The following is a 20,207-nucleotide window of genomic DNA, read 5'->3' as shown; positions in this document are numbered from 1 at the left end:
TACTATTGAATTCAATTTGCCAGTATCTTGTTGAGAATTTTTGCATCCAGTTTCATCAGGCATATTGGCCTGTAACTCTCCATTTTAGTGCGGTCTTTGTCTGTTTTGGGAATCAAGGTAATATTGGCTTTATGGGATGAGTTTGGAAGCTTTCCTTCCATTTCCAGTTTTTAGAACAGTTGGGAAAAAAATAGGTATTAATTCTTCTTTACATATCTGGTGGAATTCCCCTGGGAAGGCATCTGGCCCAGGACTCCTGTTTTTTGGAAGTTTTGATAACATACTTTGCTGTTCAAATTTTCTATTTCTTCATATTTCAGTTTTGGTAGCTTGTGAGTTTCTAGGAAATTGTTCATTTGTCGCCCAGGTTGTTGGCCTTTAATTCTTCATAGTGTTGTCTTAAAATTGTTGGTATTTCTGTGGTGTTGGCTGTGATCTCTACTCTGTCATTTGTGATTTAAGCTACTTGGGTCCTCTCTCTTTTCTTTATGGTAAGTCTGGCTATGAATTTATCAATTTTGTTTCTTCTTTTAAAGAACCAGCACTTAGATTTATTGATATGTTCTACTGGACTTTTGTTTCTTTTGTTTCAATATCCTTTATTTCTGCCTTGGTATTTACCATTTCCCTCCTTCTGCTGGACTTAGGCTTTATTTGCTATTCCTTTTCTACCTCCTCCTTTAGGTGTAAACTTAGCTTGTATATTTGTGACTTTTCCTGCTTCTTGAGATAGGAGTATTTTCCTTTTAGGACTGCCTTTCCTGCATCCCAAAGGGTTTGAACCATCATGTTTTTGTTTTCATTGGTTTCCCTGTAAATTTTTATTTCTTTTTTTTTAATTTCCTGGTAAACCCATTCATCCTTTAGTAAGATTTTCTTTAATTTTCCATATATTTGGAGGTTTTCCAAATCTTTTCTTGTGGCTGATTTCAAATTTCCTAGTTTTATGATATGAAAAAAATGAATGGTATGATCTAGATGTTTCTGTACCTGTTGAGGGCTGATTTGTGACCCCATATGGTATGTATTCTGAAGAATATTGCATGTACACTTGAGAAGAACATTAGGGTGAAATGTTCTGAATGTATGTCCATCTGGTCCAGTGTCTTTTAAAGCCATTGTTTCCTTGTGGATTCTCTGCTTAGATGAACTGCCTATTGCTGTATCTCAGGTATTAATGTCCCCTACTACTATTATATTATTATCGATCAATGAGTTTCTTCATGTTTGTTATTAATTGAGTTCTATATTTGGGTGATACCAAGTTGGGACATAAATATTTACAATTGTTAGATCTTCCTGATGCATAGACTCCTTAATTATAATATAATGCCCTTCTTCGCCTCTTGTTACAGTCTTTGGTTTAAAATCTACTTTGTTTGATATAAGTATGGCTACTCCAGCTTTCTTTTGAACTCCATTAGCATGATAGATGGTTCTCCATCCCCTCACCTTTAATTTGCATGTGACTTTAGGTCTAAAATGAATCTCTTAAAGGCAGCATATGGACGGATCTTGATTTTTTTTAATCCATTCTGATACTTTATATCTGTTGATGGAGCATTGAGTTCATTTACATTAAGAGTGATTATTGAAAGATTTATCTTTCCACCCAGATCTCTACCCACTCATTCTCCTTACCAGGCAGTAGGTTAACCCCAAGGGTCTCAGGAAAGAGACAGTTTGCTGTGAGAACTCAGGCTTTGGGGATAGGTGGGCTGTGTGAGGAGGAAGTGGAGGAAGGAAAGGGAGGCTGTAAAAGAAACCTGACAGGAAAGAAGTCTGCAGAACCCAAACAGGAAGCAGGTGGTTAGATGCAGTGTGAAGCCCAAGTTGAGAAATCACAGCGAGATTGCCTGCCGCTCCCCACACCTGGCCCAGCTTCCCAGGGGCTCCAGGGCAGCAGCCTCGAGGGGCCTGTTAACTGGGTAAGAGGCATCCAGGACAGGAGGAGGATGCAGACCTGGGGTGAGGCCTAAACCCCAAGAAAACACTAGATACAGACAGGGAAGGGTCTGCACTGCCACCTCCCTCCTTGGGGTGAGACCCGATTGGACATCATTATCCCTGCCAGTCCCAGAACACAGAGAACAGGGAATTCTCCAGTGCAGTCCGACTGGGTGGTCTCATGTTATGGGCTCATGAGAGATGGTACGTAAGCACATAGGCAGGCTCCCTTCCCTTATCATGAGGTCTTTTTTCACCACATTCCTTAGGGAGGGGACTCTATCACACGTTCTGGCCAGCTCCCCACCCTGGACCCACTCGTTATGTATGTCCCTCCCTGGTCAGAGCAGCGCTTCTCAATACTTCCAGTGCAAGCACTGACTGAAGGCCTCAGGTCCAGTCTAACCCCCACCTCAGATCCTGAATGCCATCCTCCGTGCCTGGCAGGGCAAGAGGCTCCCACTGCCCAGACTATTCAACCCCCCCACACCCAAGCACTAACAGCCCTCCTCTTCTGGCGTCCCACCTCACCCCACCCAACACCACAGCCTGAAACCTGCTGACGTTTGCACAGATCAAATCACAGACGTCTTCAGCCATGAGTCTTCAGGCCTCCCTGAGACAGCACACACTCACACACACAGATTCACTCATGCACCTGCACACATGCAAATGTATATACACGCAGATGCTCACACTCATACACTTATTTACCCTAAAATACACACATGTACACACATATGTTACAAACATTCTCACATGTATGAAACACAAAGACACATACAAACATATGTTTATAGACAGGCATGCACACACAAACTTACACACTTTTGTAAACTCATCCAACACACTTGTACACATATACACAACACTCTATTCATTTCTTTAAGGATCCAGAGCCCAGTCCTATACAGTTTGGAGATCTAGAATGTCCAGGAGAAAGCATGGGCAAGATAAGACACAGCAGAGGGGACAGAGGGGATGGGGTGGGGTGGTGGGGAGGGGACCTCTCCCCCTACTGCCTAGATGGTCTCCTCAGTTCCTGTCCAGACCAGGCCTCAGTCTGAATGGGAAGTCGCTCTGGAGGTCTTATCCTCACCTTCCTGGGACCCTCCAAGGACCACAAACACCCTTGCTTTCCCTGCCGCCGCCTGCACTCCCTACATTCCTCCCAGGTTCTGACTCTGAACTGCTGTCTTCCCCTCTCCCAGGGGGATCCTCCTCCAGGCCTCCTTGCAGACAACCCACCACCCTGACCATCTAAAGGTCTAAAACGAATCTCTTATAGGCAGCATATCACGGATTTTGATTTTTTTTAATCCATTCTGATACCTTATGTCTGTTGACAGAGCATTTAGTTCATTTACATTAAGAGTGATTATTGAAAGATATAAATTTACTGCCATTGTCTTACCTGTAGAGTAGCTGTTACTGGTGATGTTCTATGGTACTTTGTAGTCTTGGTTGCTTTGATTTTTTTTTTTCCTCTCAACTCAGAGTGTCCCCCTTAATATTTCTTGCAAGGCCGGCTTAGTGGTCATGAATCCTTTAGTTTTTGTTTGTTTGGGTAGGTCTGTATCTCTCCTTCTATCCTGAATAACAGTCTTGCTGGATAAAGAATTCTTGTCTGCAAATATTTCCCATTCAGCATATTGAATATTTCTGGCCACTCCCTTCTGGCCTCCCAAGTTTCCATGTACAGGTCTACTATGGACGTTAAAAGTCTACCCCTGTAGGTTAAGGACATTTTATCCCTACTGCTCTCAGAATTCTCTCTTCATATCTGTATTTTCCAAGTTTCTCTATGATATGTTGTAGTGTTGCCCTGTTTTTGTTCATTTGAGGGACATTCTCTGTGCTTTTTGGAACTGAATGCCTGTTTCCTTCCCCAGATTAGGGTAGTTCTTAGCTATAATTTGTTCAAATAAACATTCTGCCCCTTTATCTCACTCTTCTTCTGGGACTCCCATAATATGGATATTGTTTCATTTCATGGAATCAGTTAATTCTCTAAGTCTCCCTTGTGATCTAATAATTTCCTTTCCTCTTTCTTCAGCTTCATTTTTTCCATAATTTTATCTTCTATATCACTTATTCTCTCCTTTGATCTCCAATCCTTGTTGCACTGTATCCAATTTGTTTTGCATTTCAGTGATAGCAATTATTTTTTTAAGTTTATGTGGTTTTTTGATGGGGGGTGGTGCCTGGGTGGATCAGTCGGTTAAGCTTCCGACTGCGGCTTAGGTCATAATCTCACGTTCGTGGGTTGAAGACCCCCGTCTGGCTCTGTGATGACAGCTAGCTGAGAGCCTGGAGACTTCTTCAGATTCTGCATCTCACTCTCTCTTTGACCCTCCCATGCTCACACTGCCTCTCTCTCTCTCAGAAATAAGTAAAATTTTAAAAGAGAGAGAGAGAGAGAGAAAGTGAGAGGGGTAGGGGAGGAATGAGAGAGAAGGAGGGAAAGAGAGAGTCCAAACCAGGTTCCAAGCTCTCATTAGGGATCCTGACATGGGGCTCAGATTATGATCCAGGAGACCTTGACCTGACCCAAAATGAAGAGTTGGACATTTAACCAACTTCTCACCCAAAGCCCCAAGTTCTAACAATTTTTATTTTTTCCTGACTGGTTTTTAGGTGTTGGTTCTCTGTATCAAGGGTTCTCTGATGTCTTCTATGCTTTTTATCAAGCCCAGCTAGTAGTCTTATAACTGCTGTTCTAAATTCTTGATGTTGCTTATATCTATTTGAGAAAGTCCCTGTGTGATTTCTTCTTGACCTATTTTTTTTTTTTTTTTGGAGAATTCCTTTGTCTTCTCATTTTGGCGAAGATTCTGTGTTTTGTGTACTTCAAAAGCTTGTTATGTTTCCTACAACAGAGTACTACTATATTAAAACAGGGCCATATACTGTCCAGGCCGTGGCACTCCAGTAAGTGTTTTTGGTGTGAACTCTGATATTGCATTTTGGTTGCTCTCTCCCATTGGTCATCCTCTGCAGAGCTCCTCCTTGCTTGCAGTGGTGATGTGTTTGCATGTTTAACCAAGTGTGCTTGGTTTGTTTGTTGAAGTAACCCTGGGTAAAAGGGGTGAGGATAAAGCCTGTTAACCCCAAAAATAAGGAAAAAGGGAACTGGATAAAACCAACAGGAAACTATGAACCTGATTCCAAATTGGGGTGAGGGGAAGAAAGAAAAAAGAATTGCAGGTGTCATTTTGAAGCATTCCATTTTCAGGACACTTGATGTGTGGGAGGTGATGACTGTGCTGGTCTGGAAGAGAGGCCTGCTGCATTGTCTCAGCGTCAGTCCTGTCCCAGGAAATAAGCAGTTGCCAGCACGAGGACAAAGGCTCGGTGCATGCAGCTCCCGACTCCACTGGGGGTCACGGTCGCTCTCTGAAGTCCCACCATGCTGGTATTAGGGGGAAATGGCAGCACCCCTGTCTCTGGTTCCAGTCTGGGAATCTCGCACCTCAGTGTGACACTGGCCCTGTGCAGATCCAGTCCCCTCCTCCAGAGTAGAGCTTCTCCATGCTGGAAGTTCTCTGTCCCTGAAAAGTGTCCCATGCGTGGACAGTGTTTGGAAAGTATGAAGTAGCACTGCTAAAAGCATCAAAGGTATTTTCCCCCTGAGTGTGCCTCTGTTCCCTGTTAATGAAAGGCTGGCACATGCAGGGTGTTTTGTCCTTGGGGACGCAGTACATCCTTTTCCAAAAGTGCTCCATGAAAGGGCCTGTTTCTGTCCCAGTGTGTTCCAGAGATCTCTACACCAAGCTAGCACTCTGGGGCCAAGTTCCTCCTCCCCAGGAGCACAGGCAACAGTTCTGCTCTGGAGAAAGTTGTGCAATTCCAAAATCTCAGAGTTTCAGCTTCAAATGAAAAAAAGAAAGAAGAAAGAAAGAAAGAGAAAGAAAGAAAGAAAGAAAGAAAGAAAGAAAGAAAGAAAGAAAGAAAGAAAGAAAGAAATAAAAGAAAGAAAAGAAAGAAAAGAAAGAAAATTACTAGGACACTCAGGAGTTCTCACTCCCCAGTCCATGGCCCAGAGAGGTTTTCCTCTTGTATGAACCTGATGCCGCACTTTCTAAAACCAGGTCTCTTTCTCTAGCATTTGTCTCTCCATGGAAAGGGTTCCCTCCCTCTACAGCCTGCTGATTTTCTATCTCTCAGTTCACTTTCCCAATTCAAGTCTCTCACACCTGCCAAGCTTTCTCTTACAACTGTGGAGATCCTTCTGCCGCTCAGCAGGTAGGTTTCCTGGGTTTTCCAAGTGATCTGACAGCTGTTTGAGGGAGAAGGAAAGCGTGGGTTCCCCCTACTTCTCCGCTATCTTAACTCCTCCTCTCATTCCTTCCTGATTCAGAAATCTCACTCCAAAGCAAGATGCACAATACACAATACAAACTTGGCTCATAAATTCCCTTCAAATGTGAACACACATCCCTCGCAAGAGTCTCATTCTTTCATGACTTCTAAAGGTCCATGTAGCCTATAATTACTGTCCCGTTTCTTTTTTAATTCACCTATCCTTCTTCCATTTCCCAAATTGCTCCATAGGCATCCTCCTCCAGGAAGCATCTCTTGCCTACTACCCCTTTCTCAGTTTCTACTCATACCATCCACCAAAGTAATGATATCTCAATACCTGTCCAGTTACTAATTCCTCCTACTTCAGTTCATTTTCCCCCCATTAAGAGTGTAAATTATCTTTGCCCAAAAGAATAGAGGATGCTCTCACAAGATTTTGGCACCAGTTTCTTTAAAAAATCATCTAAAGGAATGGATAAGTGTAATGGCAATCCTGCTCCTATTAGGCTTCCCTGGGGTCACCTATTCTCTGTTGAAAAGATGAAAAATTCCAAAAATAAACATAGGAGCCTCCCATCCCTCCTTTTCAAGGAAGTCATCATACATAAATACAACAGAAAAACACTGGCCCTCATAGGCCAATCATAAAACTGTTCACGAAAATTGTATGTTGTGCCCAAGCTGAACTCAGTGTCATCTTCAGAGATACCTTGGAGTCACGTACATTAGTTTGGATCCTCTATCAATTTTGGTACCTTGGTCCCTCTCCAAGTCCCATGAGTACGGATGGAGCAAGACCAGGGGAGGTCGTGTCAGGCATTCACCTGCCCCAGGGCTGTTGCTCTTCGAGTGAACATCACTGTTCTTACCACTGGGTCTAGAGGAAGGGGATCTACTCCTTGTCCTGAGCAAGACTCCACTCTGATGGCACAGACAGGACAGTCACCAAATATCAGGCTGAGCCACACAAAGGCAAAACTAGAAGTGCTGAGGTAGAGTTGTAGATGCTGGGTACAGATCTACATACACTTCTAGATATAGTTCTGGTTGGAGAGAAATGCTGTTCTTCAAGGCAGTGTCCCAGAAGATAGTTTTAAAGGAGCAGCACAGGGGTAGCCTGAAAGGAAGGAGAATTTCTGTACCAAAGAAGCTAACAGAAGCTCTATTCAATTTACCATGAATTATTAAATGGTCATTGTGTGCCTGGGCACAGGTCAATGCTCTGGGGGAGTGAACAAGATACACTCCTTACCTATGATCTACAATCAGAAATAGTATACAAAAATAGACACCCACATAACTGTGGTACTTTGGTTTTTTAAAATTTCAGCTTTATTGAGGTACACTTGACACATAAAATTGAAATTATTTAAAGTATACATTGTGGTAATCTTGCATACATATACATTGTGAAATGATTCAAAATGATTTCCCCACTGTTATAGGGTTAACAATGATATTTTAATATAAATGTTTCATCAAATGAAGGTAAGTGTTCAAATGGCAACTTTGTATCCTTCACTTTATCTTTCCACTTGAAGCCTCGGTTTTCTATGTGGTCCCAGGACCATCAGGATCAGCATCACCTGGCAGCTTGTTAGAAGTACATGTGTGGGCTTCACCCAGACATACTGAATTCCAAATACTGGGGACAGGGCACAGCAATCTGCGTTCTCACAAGCCTTCAGGTATGGTGACACCTGATGAAGATTGAGAACCACATAGAGTACTATTCCTGACCCCACCCCACCACTGCCCCCCTCACTGTGACTTTGATTAAAGTCAAAGAAACGACACTAATCATGCCCAGCTCAGTCCCTTCCTTGTTTAAAAATTGGTTTTCCTTTTTTATCCAGTGCCAAACTTATCAAATAACACATTCATTACAACCTGCTCATACATGAAAAAATCTAATAAATGCAGAATCCTATCCATGTTAACTTGTGGGGGTTGCTTAGCACTACTTCAGATGAAGAGTAGGTCTGTCTAATTTAGTGATACAGGATTAGCAAGCCAATTGGGCTGTAGATCAAGAGCTAACAGTTTAATCACCTGTCTCTATGTCGTTTTTATCAGTTGGTTCCAAACATAGGAGTGAGAAATGGGGTGTTATTTGTTGGACCATTATAGCTCCAATATGGGCTGTAGTGAAAAGTGAGCAGGATGCAGGTTCAGATTCCCGGCAGTAGAGAGACCTAGCTGAGAGAATAACAAGACACAAGAACCAGACGAAATCCTAGAAATTCGTAAGTGAACCTAACTTTAGAAAAATATCAGTTCTCATTTCTCATGTTACAGAAAAATAAGCAAAGCATTAAAGGAACCAAGAGGCTTGGTCAAGGTCACATTGCTAGTTAGTGGCGAAAACAAGAGCAGAACCCAGGACACGTGGCTCTCACCTGAGCACTTTCTGATCAGGTGGATCAAAGCCAACGGCAGTAAAGAAACTTTCAAGTCCAAGTATACAGATATCGCCAAGTAGAAAAACCAACCCCAGGGATTTACGGCAAGGGTAGTGGATTCAAAACCAGGTGTTTTCTGCTCAGAGGAATGCTCTGGCTCCAATCCAGCTGTGCACGTTCTGTTCCACACCCGCCTGCCCCTCATAGCCAAGGCTCAGGCTACACTGTATGCTCAGTGTGTTCTGAACACTGCTTCATTTTCCTGTGCTTTTCTAAGTGTTGTTCTCTCTCCCTACAGTCTCTCACTGCTGCCCACATGTGGAAAATCCTAATATGTCCTTGCAGAGAGCCAACTCAAATGCCATTCCTCTACAAAATACCTGATTTGACCAATAAACCCTCACCACTGCACCAGCCAGAAATGATCATCCACCATTCTGACTTCCCAGGACACATTATTTGTATATGACTTATTATGACAACACTTTCTACTTTGTGTTACAGCTATACTTCACACTTTGTATTGGAATGTAAGCCCCTTAAGGGCAGGGGCCATATTTCATCTTTTTGTTTTGTTTGTTTGTTCGATTTTAGTTTCATTTTTCCTGTGTTTGTGCAAGTATAACTAGCATACCATGTCACTATATTATTCTAGGTGTACTATATAATGACTCAACAATTCCACACATGTCTCAGTGCTCATCAAGATAACTATACTCTTAATTCCCTTCATCTGTTTCACCCATCCCAGTACCCACATCACTTTAACAACCAACAGTTTGTTTGCTATAGTTAATGTGTGGAGTTGTTTTTATTGCTTGTCTCACTTTTTGCTTTTTTGCTGTTGTTGTTTTATTTATTAAGTTTCTGTAAGAGTAGAACCATTTGTGTTTGTCTTACTCGGAACAGACTTATTTCACATAGTATTATTCTCTGTACGTACATCTAATTTGTTGCAAATGGCAGAATTCCATTCTTTTTATTGCTGAGTAATATTCCATGATAGATAGATAGATAGATAGATAGATGATAGATATTTTTACATCTTCTTTATCCATTCATCTATTAAGGGACAATGGGTTGCTTCCATGTCCTGGCTATTGTAAATTATGCCACATAAATATAGGGGTGTATGTGTCTTGTTGAATTCAGGTAATTAAAAGGCTTTTGTCCTGAAAAGGAAACCAGCAACAGAAGAGAAGAGCAACCTACTGAATAAGGGAAGATATTTGCAAATAATATATCCAAAAAGGAGTTGATACCAAAAATACAGAAAGAGCTTATACAACTCAACATCAAAATACCCCAAATAATCCACTTAAAAACTGGGTCGAGGCACTGAATAGACATTTTTCCAAAGGAGACATACAGATGGCCAACAGACACTTGGAAAGGTGTTCACCATCACTAATCACAGGGAAACCTAAATTAACACTACAATGAGATATCACTTTGAATCTGTCAGAATGGCTAAAATAAAAAAGACAAGATAAGCAAGTATTGTCCAAAATATGGAGAAAAAAGAACCCTCATGTACTGTTAGTGGGAATGTCAGCTGCTGCAGCCACTATGGAGAACAGTATAGAGGTTTCTCAAAAATAAAAATACCTATGATCCATTAATTCTGTTACTGGTTACTTTTTTAAATAATCTATACACACAGCGTGGGGCTCAAGGTCACCACCCTGAGAGAAGAATTGCATGCTTTACTGACTGAGCCAGCCAGGCAACTCACAGCTACTGGATATTTAACCAATAAAATAAAAAATGTTTTTTCTAGTGTCTTTTAATAATAATATTTTAAAGCCGGTAAGCAACTACAGACACTATTCAAATAGACAAGTTAAAAAAAAGAGGGGGGCGGGGAGAACGAGCAAAATGCATCCTTCACATCATACAGAAAGCTCTATTAGTGTTCCCCCACCAACATCCCATCCCATGGGAGGCCTACCTTCCAGTGGGATCAAGAGTACTCCATTATTGGGGCGCCTGGGTGGCTCAGCCCGTTAAGCATCCGACTTCGGCTCAAGTCATGATCTCACAGTTCATGGGTTTGAGCTCTGTGTCGGGCTCTGCGCTGACAGCTAGCCCAGAGCCTGGAGCCTGCTTTGGATTCTGTGTCTCCCTCTCCCTCTGACCCTCCTCTGCTCATGCTGTCTCTCTCTCTCTCCCTCTCTTTCTCCCTCTCTCTCTCAGAAAAAAAAAAAAAGAGTATGTCATTATTACACAGGGGGACTTGACTGCATTCAGGTATGATGATGTCAAGCTGAATATGTACGGACACAACTATGTTAAAGTTCTACTCTTTCGGCCATAATTTAAATGAGATCAGTGCCCCAGCTGTACTGGATCCCATAGGCAAAGTAGATAGCAAACCCAATCAGCATCCAGATACCAAAAAGGGCCCAGGTACCAGCTGTCATCTGCATCATAAGGCAAACATTTACAAAGATGCTCAGTAGAGGGAGGACAGGCAGGGCAGGGACCTTAAAGGGAAGGGGACTGGAGCTCTGTGGCTGTCTCCAGATGATGCCAGTGAGCCCAGTGATGAGCACCAGGAGCAGCACAAGCACTGAAATCCACACTGGGTCTCCAGAAAGCAGATCTGGCAACTGGGTCAGCACCAGGCAGAGAAGAATGATCAGCAGAACAAGCAGTGAAGAGCAAACATAGACAACGCGGCCAGAGAGTGGAGTGGGGGTGGAGCAGCCTGGAAAAAGTAGTCCCTGTAGAGTCAGCTTCTCTGCTACACGTCTATTCTCCTCCTGCACCTCTGCTTCATTTCTCTCATTCTTCCTCCCAGGCTGATACCTGATGATGAGAACACAAAGCGCAACCAAGGAATGAGAAATCAGAGATCCAACTGACCCGAAGTCCAAGATATCAGTGACTCCCAAGAAGGATACAGTGACTGTAATAATTCCAAGAAGCACAATGGTCATGATAAGAGTGTTTCGGAGATAAGAGGCAGTGGAAAAGAAACGGAACAGGAGGCCATGCCATGCCATCCTGCGTAACCCCCGAATTATCGGCCACCAGAAGCCCCGAAAGCTGAGAGAAAGAATGCACAGGAATGCTAAAGCTACAACATAGTAGGCAGGGACCCAGCCAATATAGAGAAATACCTCAGGCAAGGTGCTCCCTGGTTGGAGCTGGTAGTAAGGCACCATAAGTGTAAGTGCTAAAGAGACACCAAAATACACCATAAAGCAGATGAACAGTGAAATCAAAATGCCCCTGGGGATGGAATGCTGGGGATTCTGGGCTTTTTCAGTTTTGGTAACAATATAGTCAAAACCAATAAATGCATAGAAATAGGTAGCAGCTCCATGGAGAATTCCTTTGAAGCCAAAAGGCATAAATCCTCCAGAGCCGAGAGGGCTCAACGTAGACGTGTCATTGAGTCCAGCCATTATGTAGTCCTCTTCTGTGAGCCTCCAGTTGTGCAGGTCCCCCTTAATGAAGCCAGAGATGATGACAAAACTGAGAGCCAAAAGTTTTGCCAATGTAACCACTTTGGCAGTAGTGGTAGACCAAAATGACCTGGTATACCAAAAATTCCTGAGTTGCATGAAGAATAACATAAAACCTAGAACAACGAAATCTAAGTATTCTTGAACGACAGGGGGAATGTGCTCTGAGATGGTCTCTTGCAGAGTCTGAGAGAGCCCGTTCCCTCGCAGGTTGTCAAAAGTTAAGATCCATGTGCTAAACATAATGGCTATACCAACAACATAGGAGAGGATAAAGCTCCAGCCACTGATGAAGGCCCAGAGTTCACCTATAGTGACATAGACATAGAGATATCCAAAGCCAGAACGGGGAACGCGGACAGCAAACTCTGAATAGCACAGCCCAGCCAACATAGAAGATATGCCGGCCACCAAAACGCAAATCACAAAAGAAGGTCCTGCTTGATTACTGACGACGTCACAAGCCAGGACATACACACCTACACCCACTGTGTGGCCCACAACCTGGGTCACTAAATCCAGAGTGTTCAGTGTTCTCCCTGGGTCATCCTCAGCCGCTGGTGCCCCCAGCGTAGGTCTGCGCACCAGTTTTTGACCAAATCTGCGAAGTGCTTGGCGCAGCATTCTAGCTGAAATCAAAGAGGATTCCGGGATCAGAGAGCTGTTACACACCCAGGGAGCAGAGTCTGGGATCAGGTTCAGTGAGGCTGAGTGAAGCCAAGTTGTGTGGGGGGCTGTTGAGTTCCGTTACTCAGGCTTGAAAGCTGCTGCTTTGTATTTCATCTGGTATGTGATAGCTCTTCATAATGCCTAAATCAACAATAAATATTTAGTGAACAATGGTGTTCAACCAACTAACAGAAGTTCACAACCACAGCTCATAAGTCCCATGTCACCTTTGCAGCCCGAGTATCACAGAAACTGCAAGAAAAGATCATAAAAAATCAACACGGCTCCCCCCCAAAAAGTGTCAACTTTCTCCCTACATTCTCCTTTTCACACACCACATGACAAAATCCCATTTGAGTTTATCTAACTCCTGTAGCTTCACAGACTAAATAAGCTGTAGGACACAACAGGGCATGAATTTCTCGTGCAATACTTTACACATGGGATGTTTGTGTGGTGTTTGAGCATAAGTGATGACACATTAATTCATGGACTGGAAGGCCTTCTTGTAGTTACAGAGCCATTTCTTAAATATCATCTGAGCTTAAGATACAAATATTGGTCTCACTGTCTTAAAACTCTTTACTCCCAAATCAGTACACAAGGTCACATCATCCCATTTCTCCTCATTCTGCATGATTCATTTAGCGGTACTGATGGCAAGGAATGCACAGTCGAAGCCTTCCCTTTACTCGTCAAGCCCCACAGGGGGTTGTGTGAGAAGAGAGGAAGAGGGAGAAAGAGGCAGGGCCTTCCTTCATAACACCCTGCAAGAACTAGAGAAACCACGCTGTTGAGGAAACACTGGAGAATAGGTGCATAAGCCACCAAGTGTCCACTACTAAGGGAGAAGAGCCAGAAAGGCCACTTTGTGAATACTGACACTCAGTAAACCTCACCCTAAGCAACCAGGCAAAACTTACTACACTTTGTATGTCCACAGTTATGGGAGTGTGATGGGTAGGAAGGAATGCAGTCAGTCACCTAGCTCAGTCGCTCACAGCCAAAACAATTTCTTCTGTCTCCTTCCACTCTGGGTTCCAGGAGAGAAGATGAGATCACTTCTGCAGTCTCCTCACTGTCACACTGTGCTCTATAAACACCCTGGCCATCTGTGATGTCAGCTGCCAGCCACCTGGAGACCCTGCCCTGCTGTGTGAGCTTGTATTAAAAAACACGAACTTATAAATCCGTATTCATTTTCCACTACAGTTATTTTTCACTTGTTCCAACCATGGTTTAATGTGCCAAACACATTTTCTTAATGAAGGAATCCTGCATGTGGTTACTCCTTCCCCCTCCTCTGCTGCTACTATTCAAATGGCCCCTCCATCAAATGGAGCAAGACTCTGGGTGAACAATTCACAGCAATGCCCCAGAAATGAATGGTGGAGAACAGAGAAAACAAAGTAATGCAGCCCCCACTCTCCTCCCTATTTAGGCTTTAGTTTTGAGAAAATTTTAGAAATGTGGTCAGAAAATTTTAAAGACAGAAAGATCAAGTCGAAATTGAAAAGTGTTCTCTCCAGATTATCAAAAGGAGTCCTAATGTTATGGGTCAAAGCTTCTGTGTACATATTCATCTAGACTCCTTATGTGCCACCCATCAGTTATAATGTTATGATTTACTAATAAACACACAACATGGAGTCAATACTTAACTCATGGAATCTTTCTACACTGAAAATGTCATTGACATGTTCCCCACCCACACTCGGCCTTCAAACCCTTCAGGGGTTCCCACTGCCCCTCCTTCATAGTTCTTCCTTCCTTCATCATCTGCCTGTGCAGATTCCTCCAGCCTCATACCCGTTCAGTTCCTGCTTCAGTTGTGAAATCCACACCCAGTTACCTGTCGCTAATGCCCTCTTGTCCCTTCACTTAGCTCATCCCCAGTTTCCCAGGAACCTCCCTGACCTTTATACTGCCTTCCTATGTGCTGTAACAGCACCTGACTTACCACATGGGCCATTCATCCTAATGGATCAGAATCCAGCACAGCTGCCTGTGTCGTCTATCAAAGTGTGAGTTAGATGCTCCATAAATACTGAACAAATACACAAACTGAGAATGGAAACCTGAAAGAGAACATGATCCAGAATTTCTATCTAATTGATTTTGAGATCATGCTTTGTAGCCAAATAATATTTATGATCCTGATTTATGTAAAGATATTAATTGTATTACTGTCCTTGTAGAAGGCAGGCAAAATGAAAAGTGTGAAGGAAAACAAACAGATGAAACCTTGATGTACATCTTTCATGGCAGGTATAAGCCACACAGGGTGAAAAAGAATTGTCAGACTTTTTGAAGGTATCATACTCAGGCCCCAAAATGTAGGTAGGATGTCCTAAGGCAGAGGTTCTCACTTCGGGGACAGAAGGAGGCATAATGAAGACACTAGGGAACATTTTCCAATTCAGATCCTGTCCCTCTGAAGATTCTTGTCTACTAGCCCTGTCCTTCCCATGGCTGCTCTAAATCTCCCCAAATGATAAGAAACTGTCCCCAGTGTCAAAGAGAAGAGATTATGAAAGCTTCCTTCATGGAAATCAGCACAGTTTAGCAGTTAGGAGTAAGGTTCCACTTGTACCCAGTTCATGTTCAAATCACAACTCAACCTTATACCAGGTATTTTGGAGAATTTAGTTACCCTATTGGTGCTTTTCGTTTCATTAACAGTCAAATGAGAGTAAAAGTACCTCACAGGATAATTTTGAGACATTAGAGAAATGATGCCTATAAAGTTATTGGCTCAGTGCCTAGCAAACAATGTGTAATTAATATAATCTACATAATGATTAATACTGGAATCTGATCCAAATTCCCAAACTTTGAAAATCAATAATCTTTCTAAAATTTTTGACCCCCAAGTCATCCACTAAAATCAAGCCTGTTAGTTAGCCTGTGCTCATGAGACAATGAAAAGAGTTTTATCAATATATTTTGCCTTGAAGTGCTAAGTACCCTAATTAGACACCCTCCTACATGGTGCTAAACAAGTGGAGGTCTTAGGCTTACTGGGTTAGTCCGGGCATCAAGAAAATGCAAGTCTCAAATATCATCATCGTCATCATCATCATTAATATTCTTGCCTATGGATGTCTCATCTTATTCATAGAAGAGGCAGTGCTGGGTACTATAGTGCTAAGAGCAATGGACATTATGTCAGAAATTTTTTATTTGTGCCTTGGCTCTTCCATTTCACTATATAAACCAGGATAATTTGCTTGATCTCTCTAAGCCTCATTCCCTCAACCACAAGGAACCTTACTTCACTTCCCTTACAGGATAACATAAGAATTTGATGAGAAGATACAAAATATCACCCACTGCTGGTGGGAGTGTAACTGGGGTCATCATCCTGAAGCACAATCTTGGCAGAATTAAGAATGCACACATACTCCCAACCCGCAATCCCTCTCTGAGATATACACTCCAGGGAAACTTTCCCCTGAGTCTCACATGAACACGTTCACCAGAGGACTGTTTCTGAATTTGCAGCTATGCCAGCCTCTGTTATTAGAGGGATGTATAGGTAAAATGTGCCATATGTGCACAATGAAATATTACACAGCAGTCAGAAATAAAAAGGTAGATTAAAGATAACATGTTAAGTTGCAAAGGTAGAAGTAGGATGAGGTATACAGCACAGTTAAATTTATATGCATTTAGGGGCGCCTGGGTGGCTTAGTCGGTTATGCGTCCGACTTTCGCTTTGGTCATGATCTCGCGGTTCGTGGGTTCGAGCCCCGCGTCGGGCTCTGTGCTGACTGTCAGCTCAGAGCCTGGAGCCTGTTTCAGTCTGTGACTCCCTCTCTCTCTGACCCTCCCCTGCTCACGCTGTCTCTCTCTCTCTCTCCTAGAAATAATAAAAAAAAATTATATGCATTTATAATTTTTTAATGTTTTATTTATTTCTGAGAGAGAGAGAGAGACAGCGTGAGCAGGGGAAGGTCAGAGAGAGAGAGAGGTACAGAATTTGAAACAGGTTCCAGGCCCTGATGTAGCTAGATTTATATGCATTTATAAAACAGCCAAAAAGTAATGGTTATTTGTCAAGGTTACACTATACCTTTAAAAAAGGTCACATCATTCTCTGCTAAAACCTTCCACTGGCTTCTCTTTTTATTCAGAGTAGAAGCCAAAGTCTGCCTTTGCAATGACCTACAAATTCCTACAGTATTTGTCGCTGGCCCACCTACTACTCAGTCTCTGTTTCTCTCTCTTTCCATTTACATTTCTCTAGCCTCCTAACCATTCTGGCCTCCTAACATACCAGCTAGACCTTACCTTAGGGTCTTTTACTTGCTGTCCCTATAACCATACCATTTCTAGCCCAGATAGCCCCATGGTTACTCACTTCACTTCATTTGGTAAAATAGCACATGTGTAGCACAGCCTTCCTCAATCACCACATATAACACTGCAATCTGCTCCTCACCACCCACAACACCTATCCCCATGCCCTCATTGTCTTCATAGCACTTGTTACTATTCAAGGTACTATATGTTTTACTTAATGGTTTATTATTTGCCTCACACCAAAAGATGTAAGTTCCAAGAAATCAGGACATTTTTATTGTTTTACTCTTGGCCGTATTCACCACACTACAATTATGTATTTGTAGACTGAATGAATATATCTAAATACATATAGAACATGGATTGGAAGGGCATTTGTTAAATACACTAAAGCAAGTGCCTCCAGTGAGGAAAAAACTGAGAATAGAGATCAGGAAGAAAGGGGTAAAATAAAATGCATTGCAAAGGGGCCCGTCAGGAAGCAAAGATGCTAACAGTCCATGACTGAGGGAGGGGTGACTCCACTCTGTGCACTTCAGATTCAACAAGGAATTGTATGAGATAATGTGAGTCTTAAGCCGAAGGGTAATGATCCTGTAATTGTCGGGACATGGAGAATACAGAGAAGCAACAACTGCTAGAAAGAGGGTGGAGAACAAGGGAAGAGGGGCACCCCTCCTACCAGTTCCCTCTGAACCCATCTCCCTTTTCCCAATTCCTCTTTCTCCTTCAGCTCCTTCAACTGTCTCTGGAGGCTCCTTACTGGGACTAATGATGCAGGTACCTCATTTCTTTCTCTGGGGAACCATCCCCAGCCACCTACCTCCCCACAAAGACATGACAGTGATTCTTAACATTCGTTGAATTACAGAGCCCTCTGAGTTTGGCCACCTCACATAAAACGTCTTTCACTCTCCTGAAGTCCATCCGTGGAGCCTGAGCAGGAATCCCAGAGGAGAATCATGTGAATGGCAGGGTCAGGGATGGGTGATGATTTTGATAATTCTGTTTCATTCAACTGTTTTATACGGGGTGGTCCTTGTTCTCTTCCTTCTTTAACTGGAGACGAGGGACACTGGGCTGCAGACAAAGTATGAAGATACCAGAGAAGCAACCCAAAGAACAAAACATCTTGGAATGAAATAATCACATTTCATGATTCCAACATAAGCAGGCAGAAGAAAAAAAAAAAAAAAAGCAAGCTTATCGAAGACAAAGCAAACCAATGATTGGGAATCCTAAGAGAGCCCAACACAAATCCAGCTTATAACAATGCACAAAAATATAATCTTAAAACAATATTGTCACAAATTCCCTTTCTCTGTGCAGTAATCTAAATTATTCCAATAGTTTATATTCAGTGCAGACTCCCTGACCCAGCTGTCAGTACCCACCCTATTCTCCCCCTACCTTCAGGCCCATCATCTCCTTCCTAACTCAGCACTTCACATCCTGACTTACCCTTCCTGGGATGAGCCCTTAGTCTGAGTAAGTGTCTGCCTTGCCAGGGATGCCCTCCTCACTCCTTTCTGTCTAGTCTTGGTGCTCTAGGTCTTCTCAGTCCTTTTCTACAAATGTCCCCTTGTGTTTACGAAGCCTTTCCTAACCCATCCTGAATGGTCCCCATCTCCAACCTCCCTCAATTCCCATCAGCACTTACAGACTATTCTGATGCTCAGCTAAAACTAATTTTCCCTTTCTGTGTGCTGGTGTCCAGGGTGTGTCACTTAAATACCTTTATAATCTAAAAGTTTCTAGAGGTCAAGATCTTATATACCTCCTTCTTCTGGATTCCACACTCCCACCTCCGTCCTCACTACCCAAGACACGGATCTGCAAATAGTTGTACAAAGCAACCTAACAGGCATTTAGGAACAAGGAAATGCATTTATTTTTTATTTTTTTACAAATAGTTTATTGTCAAATTAGTTTCCACATAACACCCAGTGCTCATCCCCACAAGTGCCCTCCTCCATGCGCATCCCTCCTCCCCCCCTACATCCATCAGTCCTCAGTTTTTGTCAGCATTCAAGAGTCTCTCATGGTTTGCCTCTCTCCCTTTCCCCCACCATTTCCCCCCCTTCTTCTCCCGGTTGGTCCTCTGTTAAGTTCCTCCTAGTCCTCCTATACGTGCACACATATGATATTTGTCCTTCTCTGCCTGACTTATTTCGCTCAGCATAACACCCTCAAGGTCCATCCATGTTGCTACACATGGCCAGATTTCATGGTTTCTCATTGCCATGTAGTATTCCATGGTATAGATAAACCACATCTTCTTGATCCATTCATCTGTTGATGGACACTTAGGCTCTTTCCATGTTTTAGCTATTGTGGAGAGTGCTTCTATGAACATTGGGGTTCATGTGCTCTTATGCCTCAGCATTTCTGTATCCCTTGGGTAAATTCCTATCAGTGCTATTGCTGGGTCATATGGGAGTTCTATTGTTAGTTTCCTGAGGAACCTCCACACTGTTTTACAGAGGGGCTGCACCAGTTTACATTCCCACCAACAGTGTATGAGGGTGCCTGTTTCTCCACATCCTTGCCAGCATCTAGAGTCTCGCTGATTTGTTCATTTTAGCCACTCTGACCGGCATGAGGTGGTATCTCAGTGTGGTTTTGATTTGTATTTCCCTTATGATGAGTGATGCTGAGCATCTTTTCATGTGTCTGTTGGCCATCTGGATGTCCTCTTTGAAGAAGTGTCTGTTCATATCTTCTGCCCATTTCTTCACTGGATTGTTTGTTTTTCAGGTGTGGATTTTGGTGAGTTCCTAATAGACTTTGGATACTAGCCCTTTTTCTGATATGTTGTTTGCGACTATCTTTGCCCATTCCGTCAGTTGCCTATTAGTTTTATGGATTGTTTCCTTTGCGATGCAGAAGCTTTAAATCTTGATGAGGTCCCAAGAGTTCATTTTTTGGTCTTGATTCCTTTGCCTTTGTGTATGTGTCAAGTAAGATATTGCTGCAGTGGAGGTCAAGGAGGTTGTTTCCTGCTTTCTCCTCTAGGGTTTTGATGGTTTCCTGTCTCACGTTCAGGTCCTTTATCCATTTTGAGTTTATTTTTGTGTATGGGTGTGAGAAAGTGGTCTAGTTTCAT

General features: G+C 42.8%; 1 protein-coding gene across 1 annotated transcript; it reads right to left on the bottom strand.

The window, feature by feature from the left end:
* Positions 1-10,972: 10,972 nt before the first annotated feature.
* Positions 10,973-12,849, bottom strand: LOC120235991 (cationic amino acid transporter 3-like). The gene has a single exon (XM_039238564.1). It carries the CDS (start codon positions 12,749-12,751, stop codon positions 10,973-10,975), a length of 1,779 nt encoding a protein of 592 aa, XP_039094495.1. The 5' UTR covers positions 12,752-12,849.
* Positions 12,850-20,207: the final 7,358 nt, after the last annotated feature.

This window comes from Hyaena hyaena, unplaced genomic scaffold (genome assembly GCF_003009895.1).
Source record: "Hyaena hyaena isolate Hyena2069 unplaced genomic scaffold, ASM300989v1 scaffold_143, whole genome shotgun sequence".
NCBI lineage: Eukaryota > Metazoa > Chordata > Mammalia > Carnivora > Hyaenidae > Hyaena > Hyaena hyaena.
Note: the sequence above shows the minus strand (reverse complement) of the source record. Positions and strands in the feature narration are given on the sequence as shown.